The sequence below is a fragment of the Pomacea canaliculata genome, linkage group LG9, assembly GCF_003073045.1.
Source record: "Pomacea canaliculata isolate SZHN2017 linkage group LG9, ASM307304v1, whole genome shotgun sequence".
Lineage (NCBI taxonomy): Eukaryota > Metazoa > Mollusca > Gastropoda > Architaenioglossa > Ampullariidae > Pomacea > Pomacea canaliculata.
The window spans coordinates 3,491,807-3,506,478 of record NC_037598.1 but is presented as its reverse complement, the minus strand read 5'-3'; the positions used below and the strand labels follow the sequence as shown (position 1 = coordinate 3,506,478).

At 38.6% G+C, this 14,672-nt stretch overlaps 1 protein-coding gene across 4 annotated transcripts in view; it reads right to left on the bottom strand.

The window, feature by feature from the left end:
* The window catches only part of LOC112572924 (EGF domain-specific O-linked N-acetylglucosamine transferase-like), a 47,546-nt gene that overhangs the window by 11,094 nt on the left and 21,780 nt on the right, over positions 1-14,672 (bottom strand). For all 4 annotated transcript variants that reach the window (XM_025252918.1, XM_025252915.1, XM_025252919.1 and 1 more), the window contains exons 8-13: positions 13,274-13,377; positions 9,749-9,841; positions 9,153-9,224; positions 8,007-8,093; positions 2,534-2,602; positions 1,866-1,924 (exon numbers count right to left, since the gene is read on the bottom strand). In XM_025252918.1, the coding sequence (XP_025108703.1) occupies positions 1,866-1,924; positions 2,534-2,602; positions 8,007-8,093; positions 9,153-9,224; positions 9,749-9,841; positions 13,274-13,377 (484 nt within the window). The remainder of the gene's footprint in view (positions 1-1,865; positions 1,925-2,533; positions 2,603-8,006; positions 8,094-9,152; positions 9,225-9,748; positions 9,842-13,273; positions 13,378-14,672) is intronic.

Genomic DNA, 14,672 nt, shown 5'->3' with positions numbered 1-14,672 from the left:
TGGGACAACAGGCTGATGTCATCCGCAAAGTCCAGATCCTCAAGTTGCCTGGCGAAGGTCCACTGAACGCCCGTGTTGCTGTTAGACATTGTTCTCCTCATGATCCAGTCTATGACGATCAGGAAGATTGTCGGTGAGAGCATACAACCTTGCCTCACTGCAGTCCTCGCTGCGAAGGGGTCAGTCAGCTTTCCGTTGTGGATCACCTGGCATGTCAAGTCCTCATACAGCTGTTGGATGATGGCAATGAACTTTGGTGGAAATCCGTAGTGCTGCATCAGTTTCCAGATGGTTTCCCTGTCTACTGAGTCAAAGGACTTTTCAAAATCCACAAAAGTTATGTATATGGCGACTGCCATTCGATGGACTGTTCGATAATATTTCGTAGTGTAGCGATTTGGTCTGTGCATGATTTTCCCTGCCTAAAGTCTACCTGTTCTTGCCTCAGTCTCTTGTCTATAAGTAGTCATTTATCTGCTCATATCATAGACCTTGCTCTGTGAACAAAATAGTGAAACGTTTCTTCCTCAATTTACGTCTGAACTTCATCTTGAAAGAAAATGTAAAGGTCCTTTGCAAATCAGCCAGCACATAAGAATGCGAAATTGAATCATGTATGGGTTATCTTGACTTAAAGCTATTTGTTACCAACAGTGAATAAACATACATTGATCAGTCTGTCTGGACTTTTACTGACCATGTGCTGTGACCAAATGGCAAAAACGAGAAAGAGAAAGTCTATTTTTGCATGCAACTGTTTTGTGAAAAACTCCACAATTATTTGGCTGAGATTAAACATTCTTTGTGCTAAAAGTGCATTTGAAATATAAGAGTTGTGTAAAGTGTCCTATTTGTTATGATCCAGAAAATGGCTTAAAAACTCAGGTCAGTTTCTAGGTAGCAAAGCTTTTTTCTCTAGCTTTTCCTCTTTCTCTCAATATGCTGGGACTTAATGATTTAAAGGTTGCAGATGAATGCTTTAATGCATTGTAAACTTTTGGCCCGTGTACATTTTTGAGCAAATACTTTGATGTCAATATAAATTGTTATACTGTATGGTGGTCAGTGGATATTCTTATTTTCCTTTTCTTCATTATTTTCCTTTCTCTCTTTAGCTAGAGCGGTCCGGTGGCGCAACCGGTTAGCGCTGTTAGCGCCTGTCACCAATACAGTGAAGGTTGGCTGCCCTGAGTTCATTTCTCGTCTCGGGCACGCTGATCTTTCTCTGCACGTGGCATCTGTTTACAGGGCTGGCTGCTTGCCGTAATATAGCCTTAGTTGCTGACACGGCGTAAAACACCAATTCCCCCCCTTCTCTCTTTAGCTGGAAAGTGTATCTTACTGTAGTATCATAATTTAGCTTATGTGGAGAAATTTAAGCACCTATGTAAGTCTTTGATTAGAATCATAAATATTCTAGCTTTAACACATTTATGTTGAAACACATACATGAGATGACATAGAGTAGTACTCAAAAGTATTATCATTCAATTGCAGTTATCACTGGACTTTTATTCTACAAAACTCCAATAAACAATATTACACATTTAAAATTATCGCCCCTGTATGAGCCCTTCATGACTGCACAAGGGGTGCTTGATGCAGCTTGGTCCTTGCTTTTTATATAGGGGACCATGCCTTATGACACATCTTTCTAATCTACAGTCTCCTCATTCTTTTAATATTTTAAAATATATTTGTATTTTTTGCTGATTGCATGAGAAGAATGTTGATTGTTAACACGCACTTCATGACTTATGAAAATTCTGCACCAACAGTGCAATCTATTGCTGCTTCAAATGAGCTCTTTACACATAGGAACCTCATTACAAATGTCCTCAGGCACAACTGGCTCACTGTCTTACCTGTTAAAGTCTACCTGCTGAACCTCCATCTCGACATCAGTTTGAAGTGATCGCAAAAGCTGAAACAGAAATTATTAGTATCTCATAGAAAAGTTGTTTCATCTTGAGCGATAAATTTTCCTTAGCTATCATCCTTTGATTATGATTAAATGAAATGAGGATGTACATGAACAGAGTACAACTCCAAGAGGTAAACAGCTAGCTCAACATTTTCTGCATCAGGATTGTCACAGCAACAGCAGCAATGGCTGGAGAGGGTCTGTTGCAGCCACATCAGGTGTACAGGGTAGTATGATAATCCCCTTGCTGTACTCATCATGCCTTAAAAATGTGAAATGTGGACTGCTTGTGGGTATAGAATGAAAAAGTACAGAAAAACCTCCCTAACCCTATTAAAACATGCTAAAATCCCCCAAAAATCAGTTTGTAACTGAGAAGGGTTGTAGAAGGAGGATCAACCAGTCTGCTTTCATTCTAGGAACCATGACTTCAAGCATGTAAATTCGAATTCATTTATTTAAATGTTAAAATAAAACTCATATATCATCATGCTTTTCTTTTTTGTTTTCTCTTGGTCATGCTTTTTCTGCTTGCATTTGATTAACAGGAAAATTAACTCTCTGATAAGAATTGTTTGCTTGTGTTTGAGATTTTGTAAACTCGGTTACCTGATCTTGATTTAAAATTTGTCGATACTGTGTTGATCTGGTCAAAAGAGTGACACGTATCTTACTTTCCTGTGAGACATATAAAAGGATTTAGTCAACAATGTGCATTGCAAGACTATGTGATGTAAACATTGTTACTTATCAATAGCAAAATCCTATCCAGGATTAAGGTGAACAATACTCACTGCAATACTATGTGACATAAATATTACTCATCTTGCAAAATCTTGCCAATAAAGGTAAGGCCAATGCACATAAAGGTTGGTGGTGGTTTGTTTGTAGAGAAAGTTATATTTCACACCCATAAACAAACTCTGTCTGCTCAGAAGATATATCATCTAATTAAAAATATCAATTTCTAATCAAAATCAACAGCTAACTTATATCAGATTCATTAGATACAAAAATGTACTTTGTGCATGCAAATTCAGACTGATAATTTAAAAGCTCTAGTAGGTTTCTGCGCAAAAGTGAATAAGGTCTACAACAGATTATATGAATGTACCATATGAAAACAGATTTATATAAAGACCAGTTTAAGGCACTATTATTTAGTCCAAAAGATAAATGTGCTGTACGCACATGTAGTAGTGCATTTGGTGACAGTCTCTTTACCGTCTAAAGAAAAGCATACAAACGAAAAAAATGGACACTGTAAGTCCACCTACAATATACTCTTCGAACATTCCACTAATAAGGAACAGGACAGAAGCGTTACTGTGTGGCCCCAGGGCCAGAAGGGAGCAGATTGGCATTAGTGCCGTACAGGTCGGTGATGCCTCCATAGCCTTTGCTGACTGTGTACGGGACCTAGGGCTGTTTATTGATGCAGAGCTCTCCATGTGCAACCATGTCAGTTCTGTTGTGGCTAAGTCCTACTACGTTTTGAGGACTTTAGGTAGACTACGGCCCATGCTGACTCAAGCTGCTGCAAACTCACTTGCTGTGGCTACCATCACATCACGATTGGACTACTGTAACAGTGCATTGTGGGGTATACCTGCTACTCAGCTGGATCGACTCCAAAGAGTTCAAAACGCAGCCGCCAGGATTGTCACCCGTGCAAAGTCGTCCACTGAGCACATCACCCCTATCCTACAGAGCCTTCACTGGCTCCCAATGAACAAGCGCATTGATCACAAAGTACTTTCCATTGCCCAGTCCTGCATGTCTAAAACTGCTCCTGACTATTTGCAGGAAATAGTTCCTCCTTAACAGCCGTCACGTAGCCTGAGCTCAGGCTCCCAGTCACACTTCTGTCTCCCTGCAGTGACAGACACCAACAAGAAGCGCACTGGAGTCAGGGCCTTCAAACACGCGGCACCTAAGCTGTGGAATGCTCTGCCATCGTCACTCTCCACCATCACCTCACCAACCACGTTCCGCAAAACACTGAAAACCCATCTGTTTCTTTCAAACCCGTCTTAAACTACCAAGAAACACTTCTGTCTATTTTTTTTACTTTTCCTAATGTTTTATATATTTGTTCACTTTATTTTTTCTTCATTTGTTCTTTTTTCTGCGCAATGAGCATTCTTCGGAATGGATACCTGCGCATTACAAATCGACATCATCATCATCATCATGATCATTAGTGTTTATAACATTTGTGAGAATGATGATTGAATTTTCTGTAAACCAAGACCAGCTGCACATTGTGTGCTGGTGTTATTGTGAGGCTTTATCTGTGCAAAAAACTTTTAAAAATATGTTTATTGTGTTTGTGTATGGTAATTCTAATATTTATTTTGCATTAGTGATTTCCTACGTAATGAGGTAAAGTTTTTGTATTGGTACACATGGATATTTTCTTCTTTTTATCATTACTTCTCCACTTCTAAATCTCTTTTTTACCTCTACTCATCTCTTGCACTGATTTACAAATGAAAAGTGAGTTTGAAAGATATGTAATGTTAAGTTATGTGAACTGCATTTACTGAATTTAAAAAAAAAACAAAAAAACATTGAAAGTCCACAAGGCTTCAAAAATTTCAGTAATAAGGTCACTGTAATCCTCTCTCTGGAATAATTCTGAACTAAAATTATTGATCTTAATGCCTAAAAAGAATTTACTGTTGTCTCCTCTTTTTCAGTTTTCATGAAAAGCAAATGAGATAGTGACAAGCATTAGTTCAATGAGCACAATACTACTAGATAACCAAATGGGAGCTCACATTCCAACTCTGGGCATCCATCAAGGAAAACCCTATTAGCCATACTGTTAACATCTTTTTTTTTGGGAACATAAAAAAAAACCCTTTATGATCACTGCACTTCCATCTCCATCAAAGAGAAGCCAACATGACACCTAGCTTTGCACACAACATTGACCTCATGGCAGGCACCAAACAACAGAAATCCACATATAGGGATTACAGCTTGAGAAGGTTGTTTTAAGTCCCCTTCCTAAAGATGGTTGCTCCATTGTAGATACCCACATTAGGAGCACTACAGCAACAACAGCAATAGGCAAGCTGGACTGGATATGGTGCAGAAACACCAAAGGGTTGCTACCAAGTTAAGACTACACAAGTTCCTTGTAGTTCTGTATGGATCTAAAACATGAACTGTGATGATAGGGAGAGGAGAATACCAGCATTTGAGATCAAGTGCCTGAGGAGATTGCTCCACATCTCTTATATGGAAGGCAAAAACCAATGACTGGAGACAATGACAATTCTTTATTAACAAGAGGTAAAGTAAGCAAAAAAATTATTTTTTCCATTTAGCCCTCGCCAGGGAAAGAATAAGCTAAGTAATCAAAGCAATTAAACACTAAAAAAAAATGAGTAGTAATAAACATAATGTACCAAGGGGAATGGAAGGAGAATATGTACACAAGAGATGGTGAAAACAGATATTTACAAGGGTCCTGGAGCTGGGAAGTATCTCTAGAGGCCTTGTCTAATTTTCCTTCATGTATCTTGGTAATTTGGTAATCGAAAGCAGTTCAGTGAGTTCACTATCACAATCACTATCCTAGTGGGCTACCTTCTTCTTCTTCTTCGTCGATCACTCAAAGTGGGCTACCAGGAACCACTTCTCACATCAGTGAAACAGCACAATCTGGTCTGATTCAGCCATGTCTCAGTGGTGAATAGAGGAAGAACTGGCTGACAGAAAGAAGTGGACTGGCTACTCCTGGTCACTAACACTCAAGACAGATCTAACTTGTTAGCTGCTGCCTCTATACTATACAGCTGTCCCTACCTCCCCCAATGACCAGTTTTGGTAGGCCAACATAATCTTTTGTCAATATCAGTCAAGAAATTAATGAATGAAAATGAATAAATTGCAATCCTTTGAAGGATATGGACTCACAGTTTGTAATTTCCTGATGGTGCACTTAATACATACCTAGGCACACTGAACTTGTAAAAAAATACCTTAAAGCCCATCTTTTTCAGAAATGCTTAAGAGACTGACTTTCTTGCACATGAATGCATGTGTGCGCGCAATGAGTAGCCTCTGATGTAATGTAAGAATTATTGTTATTAATAATAATTTCCTTTAGATTTATAAGAAATTGCTGATAGGAACAGTTCATAATGATTATGATTTGTCTTATAATGTTCACTGTTTACGATTTGTTTAAATGATTGATATTCATGCATATCAGAGTTTCAATGATATGACATCCCTGAACCGATGTTCCAGAACAAATTCCATAAAGGGTGTACAAATCAAAGAAGTTGAGGCTAACTGACAAGTTGTTGGAGAATACAACTAGCAGTTACAGAGGTGCAACTTTACTGGTCAGGGATGAAGAGACAATGTTATAGCTAACCATCTGATCAACACCTTTTTTTAGAATAACTTGGCTTGAAGAAGTGTTCTATCAGAGTCTAAGAATTCAATACTTTAAGTCAGATGATTTTTCTTTCCTTTGTTAAAAAGATATTCTTCTGTATAATGTAAAGACCATTTTCCTTCATTTTTAGTGTGGCAGCATTTTTTACTTAAGACGTCAGGAGAAGTGATATTTGATGACAAATGGCAAATAACAATTCTTTATTTACAAGGGTAACAGAATAAGTAAAAGTTATGCTTTTTTATACATAGCCCTTGGACTAAGTAGCAGAAATAAAACTTGACATTAATTCAAAACAAGACAAATATGGCGGTTGATAACTGACGTGACAGGGTTATTTTTGTTGGCTAGAGGACAGGCAACATGTGGTACGTTTGCTTTGTCCATGCAAGTATAGATGATTAAGCTGGGTAGAAAGCCTCTGTAGGTAATCAAAGGATTTGGAAAAGGTGTTGTAGGAGACCCACTTTGAACCTGTACAGACCGCAGTCCGTTCTTTGGAGATCTGGGGGAAGGTTGTTCTAAAGAACACTGCCAGAATATTTCAGGCTCCTCTATCTTGAACAGGTCAATTTGTATGCGAAAAATGAGTTTAAGAGACTTCCTTATTATGTTGGTAGAAAAGATAGTAGAAAGTCTAGGGGGCATTTTGCCTGTTAGCATTTTAAAGATGAGCATACTTTTGTTGAATTTTTAGTCTTGTTTGTAGTGGTAAAACCCCTAAAGATAGGAAATCATGAGGCTGTATTTTTGGTTTGAAAACACTGATTTCATAGCCTTTCTTTGAAAGCTGACAAGAGGCCTTATCGCAGCAACATTAGCTGAGTCCCATAGGGTGAAGTGTACTCAATGGTCAACTGAATAAATAGGTTGTGTAGACCAGTGTCCGAAAGTGAGGATTTAAAAAGTGTTTAATTCTTGAGGTTTTCTGTGCTACAGTTTTGCTTATGGCTCTGATATGTTGGGACCAAGACAAATTGTTGCCAATAGTAACACCTAGAATTTTAAGGCTTTGGACTTCTGATACCTGTTTTAGGAAATAGGGGCGCGAGGATCTGTCTCTTCTGTCGGGTTGTTATAAGCTTAATATCTGTTTTGATAGGTTTGAATGCCAGGTGGTTTAGTTCCCTTCAGCTCTCTGTTGTAGGAGAGCCGCCAGTGGCTGTTTGTGTCTTGGATGTATTGCTGTGTCATCTGCAAGCATTTCGCATGACTGGGAGATATGAAGGGGAAGGTCATTTATGCAGATAGACAAAAGAAGAGGACCTAGGAATGAGCCTTGTAGAATGCCAAATTTCCCTTCAATGGGATCTGACATTTGGTTTTGAAGCCAATGGAGAAGGGGGCATAGCCCTGACAGCCAATGGAGAACGGAGCATGGCTATCCAGGACAATACCAACACTAGGTCTTTCAAGCTATTAATATTCATGGTTGAGACAACAAAATCCACAATGATAGCATGTTGGAGAGTTAGGGTTAGTCCTGAGAAATGATGATGTATAAGCCATATAATGAACCAGAAATTAAGAAAAATCCACAAAGATGATATACAAGAGGGTCAGGATTAACCCTAACTGTGACAAAAGAACTGAGGGATGAAAAATAATGATGCCTAAGCCATATAATAGGCCAGAAATTAAAACTCCACACAAATGATATACCAGAGGTCCATTTTGAGGGATACGCAGACGGTGGATGAGGTGATGAGAAAATGATCTGATCAAACTGCTTCCATAGCAACCAGGAATCTGTAACACAATAAAAAGTGTACCCAAGTTAACGAGTTCAACTATGCATCTCTTAAAAGTGCTTAGTTCATAATTTAAGCTTTCTGAATGAACAGCAGACAATATATCCAATCCAAAAAAAAACAGCAATATTTACATAAAAATGCTTTAATTGCCCTCTGGGATAAATCAATTACATATCTAATCTTACAAACCTGTCTTTAACATAGGTGGTCTACATGCTCTATGCTATAAATGTTAGAAAAGACAATAAAAGGTATGAAATTATGTGTATTAAGGGCTTCCAAACAAAGCATGCATGAATGTGTGTGAATTGAAAAATTTGTAAGAATTTATTTTCAAATTATGTGTTTTTGGTCTTAGGTAAACACCAATCAGAGCGACAGTTCAGGTTATTCGGATGCTGAAAGTCTGCATTTCTCGTGCTTAAGTAGCAGTTTTTCAGCACAAGAAGAAATACAGACTGTCAGCATCCGAATAATCCAAACTGTGGCTCATTCTCTCTCTCTGATTGGTTTTGACCGCAGGCAATGTTGTAAATGGTGTACCAATGTGACGTAGTGCACTGCTAGCGGCGCTCATTGATCACAGGTGCGAATTGCAAACTGTACTAATTTATTGGTTTTGGAAGCTGAAATTTACAGGTTAGGTTTATATCACCTATATCTACCATACACTGTTATGGTGCTCGTTAATTGCAGGTCCGAATCATAGCAGATAAATTAATAGATGTGTTTTGGAGGCTGAAATTTACAGGTTAATTTTATATCACATATATCTACTGATATCTGGAAAAAACACAAATCGTTCAGGTTGGTCTTTAAGTGTTTTGTATTCTGAATATATTTGTAAAGCACACTGAGTCTGCTGTACAGTGGAGAAATGTTCTATATAAATCTCCATTATTATTGTTATGTGCTGTTGCATATAAAGTAACAAAAAAAGGCAGGAAGTAACCACAAAGCAGCTTTTCAACTTCCAGCATTAATAATAAAAAACTTATTTGTCCACACACAAACACATATACTCTCTCACACAAAATACTTTCAAATAACTCACTAGAGGCATGTTGTAGTAAAGACCACGCCGCATACGAGCCAGCAAAGAAAAGACAGCCTGCTTGATACACACCTAGATACATATTAAGATGTCCATGTAAAATTCTTTTTCCTAAGCTCTAGCAAAAATATTATGTATTCTAACAATTCATCCATTTCATCACAAGCTTGCTACTCTCCCGGTCTGCACAGTCTCACCTTGTATCTTAGTTATCAAGTGCGAGTTATCACTCTGGGACAACATGAGCGCCTAGTTATCAAGTGCAAGCTATCACCCTGGGGCAACATGAGCTGTAGTCATCAAGTAGCCTGGCATAAAAAAAAACCAAAAACCAATATTAAAGGGGTCTATACACTACTTTATAACTATGAAGGCATGGAGCTTGTGCTTGATTGCCCTGGGCCAATAAGTTACCCTTGCTTTATAACTATGGCCCCTGGCGAAAAATTTAGAGTAGGCATTTGGAAAAAACAAGATTTCTAATTAATCTCTTGGAGATCTCTTCAGAATGCAGAAGCAAATGGTAAATTGCAATCTGCTACATTATACTCTCACCTTACATAGACTTATCAACACTTGACAATATATGTACTCACCCTTTTCCCATCAAAATCCTTCAGAAGCATCAGTGGATGTTTTGTGAAAGCTTTCCATGTCTCTATAAACATTGGGTTCATGTTGTGACCACTCTATAATTAGGTTTAAGGAAAAGAAAAAAACCATAATTAAATGAGCACCAAACTATTTTAAGGTAATTCAATTTTTTTAACTTTAAGGTAAGATCAAGTATACTTAGCCTATTGTTCAAAGATGCAGTGATGTGCAATTCTCTGTAAACATAATAAAGCATGGAACACGTAGGGCAAACTCCACCTTTGGGTTTACCTAATGAATCATATATTCCATGCTACTTGATGACCTTCTACCTTCACTAACAGATCAGACATTCATGTCCACTGGATGACTATCCCTAATGAATCATTTATAACTACTGGGTGTCCATCCCTATAAATCAGAAATTCACTGGCCAGGGTGACAGTCCCTGATCAGACATCCATTGCCACTGGGTGTCCATTCCTCATGAGGCATTCATAGCTACTGGATGTCCTTCCCTAATGAATCAGACATCCATAGCCACTGGGCAGAAGCTAAACCAAGCTGGTCTAAATCTGAAGACCCTCTCTTCCAAAAGCTGTATATATTAGCTACAGGACCCAAAGCGTGACACAGTCCACGATAAGGAGGTTACCCCTGTAAAATCATCCACATAAATGCAACAGGGAAAATGACCTACCTCAACACACTGAAGGCATCAAAAGACATTGACAATGACCAACTTTATTAATCCCAGCCAAAAATCATTAGACAACTATTTGAAAGAAAACAAACTGGCAAAGGAAAAGCAAGAGCTAGTGCCAGAAAGAAATGAAGAACAGGCTGCTCCAGCCCAACTACTACATTACAGATTTTTACCAGACAGACAACTAATGACAGTGACAATGATAATTCTTTGTTAACGAGAAGTAAAGTAAACAAAAAATGCTTTTTTCCATTGAGCCCTGGCCCTTTACGGGAGAACAATAAGCTAAGTAATTTACTAAGTACTAAAAAAAAAAAAAAAAGAGCAGAAATAAACATAGCATGATATGAAAAGTGAGAGGAAGGTGAATATGTACAAAAGCAGTTGTTAAAACATATCTTTACAAGGATCTTAGAGTTGGGAAGTATCTCTAATGTTTTATGGTTTATGAATCTTTGTTGGAGGAGGCCTCATCAAATTTTCCTACACTGTAGTAAATGAATTTTAGTAATTGGCGTCAAAAACATTTCAGGGAGTTCGGTTGCTTAAGATGGAGAGGGAGGCTGTTCCACAACACACTTCCTGAGTATTTCAGACTTGATTAGGCCACCAACAAACCAACACTATCAGAATATAAAAAGCTGAAATCTTTTGGTATAGCCCTATCCTCCTCAAAAATGTAAACATAGCTGTCGATGGAACGGACCTAAACAAGGAAAAGAAAGAGTAGCTTTAAAAAACTGCTGGCAGATACTCTGGAGTTCAGGACAAGTAATTAAAATATGTACAACACTAAAGGTAACTTATTGTGGCCCAGAGTGTCACAGAGGTATTTCCACAGGAACTGAACACAGGCCGAGAAGATAGATTTAGATGACACCAGTGAGCGTAATTTATCAGGAGACTGGCATGCAGCTTTGGCAGCTTAGTCCACTTGAACATTGCCTGGGATACCAGCATGGCCAGAAGCTGGCATTTGAGACACAGTAGGGATCAGCTTCGGATGCAGACAGCAAAGTCGTCTACATACAATGTGGTCTCCAAGTGTCAAAACAGACCAAATGGTCCAGAGTGCTGCGGTATTTTCTAAAATCACACTGCAAGTTGGAGATGATACCCTAAGACTCCAGAAGCCAGGTGAGCCAGGAATTCAACATGTGTTCTAAAGTTCTGCATAGACAAGTAGCGAGAGCGATAGGGCGGTAAGAGTTGGGTTCAGAAGGATCCTTAACAGGTTTTAGGATGGGCACAACTGCCTCTCTCCATGAGGGAGGGAAACAGCTGGACACCCAAATAAAATTAAAGATGCCTAAAATGATGAGGAGAGAGACCTGTGGAAGATGAGTCAGCAGCTGATAAGGAATGTTGTCTGGGTCGAGTGCAGAGTCCTTGTACTTGTAAAGGGCCTGATGCAGTTTCTCAAGAAAGAAATGTAGATTGTAGAGTTATCGCAAGAAAAGTCACAGCGAGGATTTCTGAATAGATTTCAGGCACTGAAAATAAGGAAAGGAATCGGAAGAGGAAGAATTTTTAGCAATGGTGGATGTCAATGAATTAGCAACATCCCCTGCCTCTGTGAGGACAGAGTCTCCAGCCCGAATGTGGCCTATCAAGCCTGGATGAAATCTTCCCTTTATCTTCCTCATGACCGCCCATACCGCTTGGGAAGGAGTATGGGAGCATAATGAGGACAAACCTCTGCCACACAAGGATGATGAATTGTTTAGTAAGTGCTTAATGGACGAAAAACTTGTGGAGGAAACATTTTTTCACCCATTTTCAATTGCAAAATGGGAGAGGGATGAGAGTGGCTGTGCCGGCTCTGTGCCCTCAACAACAAGGAAACAGGGTCAGGGCCCCTTAACATTCACTCTGATGCACCTTATCTTCACTGTCTTCACTGAAGACTCATCCTTATTCTTTTGCTTAGGTTATATTTTTTTGGTGCCATAATGAAACAAATAGGATTTGTTCCTTCTGCTTCCCACCCACCATGGAGTCGAACAAGTACCACTTAGGGCATTTCCAGAAGGGTCGCACTGGGGATACATAAGGAATATATTCTGGCCTACCAAGTATAAAGACCAGATTGACCCCAGCCTTCTAGCAAAGATAGGGCAATACACAACCAGCCGGTTGATTGGTATGGGCCACACCAACCTCCCATCTAGGAGAAGTCTGGGCCAAAGAGATGTGTTGGAATGATGGGCCACAACCCATCACGGACCTCAACCTCCAGGATCCCATCCTCCCCCGACACACATTGCCCTGTACGGCAAACGCAGGGGGCCTGAAGGAAGCCACAGAGAAAAGAGACATCAAAAGAAAGGCATGATAGGAAAAAGAAGGCAGGAGAAAGATGTTTAGAAAGAAGATAGGAAGGTAAAACTGTAATGTGACAGGGAGATGGCTGGAAAAGGAAGATAGATGAAAAGGTCAGTGAGGGACAAAAAAGAATAGCATAAGGGAAAGGGGTGGCCTGCTGCATAGTTTACAATTTTGAGACCGGCTTGCGAAAAGAAATCATCGCCCACCCCTGCTCTACAGTAACTAAGCAGGTGCAGTTATCACACTTATTTAATCAGATATTGCAAATAATCTATCCAACATGAGTGTTTTTAATTTTAAATGTATAAAATAGATATAATAACAGGGTCTTTACATTTTACTGCACTGTTAATAAAAAAAAATTCTGTTGATGGTGGTATATTTTCAGATCTACCTTACATACAAAACTGCACTGTTAATAAAAACAATATTCAGATTTATCTTAGATATGACACTACACTTAATAAAAATATTATGCAGATTCCTCTCTTACCGTGTCCCAAATAATAATATTGACATCCAAGTTGAAGGAATTATTGATATGTTGAGATATGTATAGGTTAACAAAGTCACAGAAATGGTGGTACATGTTGACAGCTGCAACATAGAGACATGTTGATCCTCAGAAAATAAGAACGGAGGAAAAAGCTTTTTAACTCTTAGGCTGGGTTAATCTTAGGCTGCTGGACCTTGACCCTCACCTTAATGACCAGATACACAGAAATTTAACAAATTAAAAAGAAATTATTAACATGATAAAAAGACAAATTAAAATTATAATTCAAGTTTATGTGCACTGAAGCAGCTAATATGTGTCTCTGAGTTCAGATGCCATTCCTTGCATCACTTGAGTATATCTACTTCCTAAATGGAGAGAGGTTTGGGCCGGACAAGAAGTGTTTGTATTTGGGCACTGGTCTTGTATGCTCTATTCTGGACAGCACCCATCAGGCTATTCTCAGGGGCCCTCTCATTTACAGAAAAGTTCACATTAAAATGAAATGAAGGGCTATCAAACAAACACTTGTTCACAATTTTCACTGTTCTTTCTGGCATATGTAGATCTGATAGACAACAAAATGCAGTCCAAAATTCTCTTTCGATCACAAGAAACTGAAGATTAGTCACAATAATTTTTCTTCCCCAAGAGTCTGATCAGAGCATTCTAAATTTGCAAACATACTGATTTTTGTGTCAGTCTCACTGGTGCTATAATCCGACATCTTTCTGAATCATATTTTGTTAACAAAAAGTGTCCGTGTTTAGATATCTGAGCATGCTTTACATTAATTCACCACAAATGGGTCTGGCAAAAACATTATTATTTTGCTTTATACACTCTTTTTTTGCATCCTCTGATTCGCCATCCACATTTTCCAAATTTTCAGGTTTACACATAACTTCTGTTGTGCACTCATAAGATTTTCAGTCTTTGTCGACTCCTGCTGTCTGAGCTATCTCCTTTTTTGGGGGGGATTCTGGATGAAAATGAAATAGCATAGGCAGTTGCTTTCATTTTGTTTTTGGCTTACTTGCTTAATACCTTTGGAAAAATCAATTAAAATGCCGTCCACTATGTGTGCTTCACCAATTTACTTCATGGTGTTAATTTGGAGCTGGCTGGATAGATAACACTTGGTCAGTTTGAAAACTATGTACAGTAAAACCTCCCTATCAAGACTTGCTAAAATCCACCAAAACTGAGACATAACAGAGGGGCCATAGCAGAAAGATCAACCTGCCTGCTTTTACGACTTAAGGCACCTATACATTTAAGTTGATTTATTTAAATGTTGAAATAAAGTTCTTAAAACTCACAATACTTTTCTTTCATGTTTGTCTTTCATGTTTTTCTTTTTGCTTTTATTTGGTCATGCTTATTCTGCCACTGT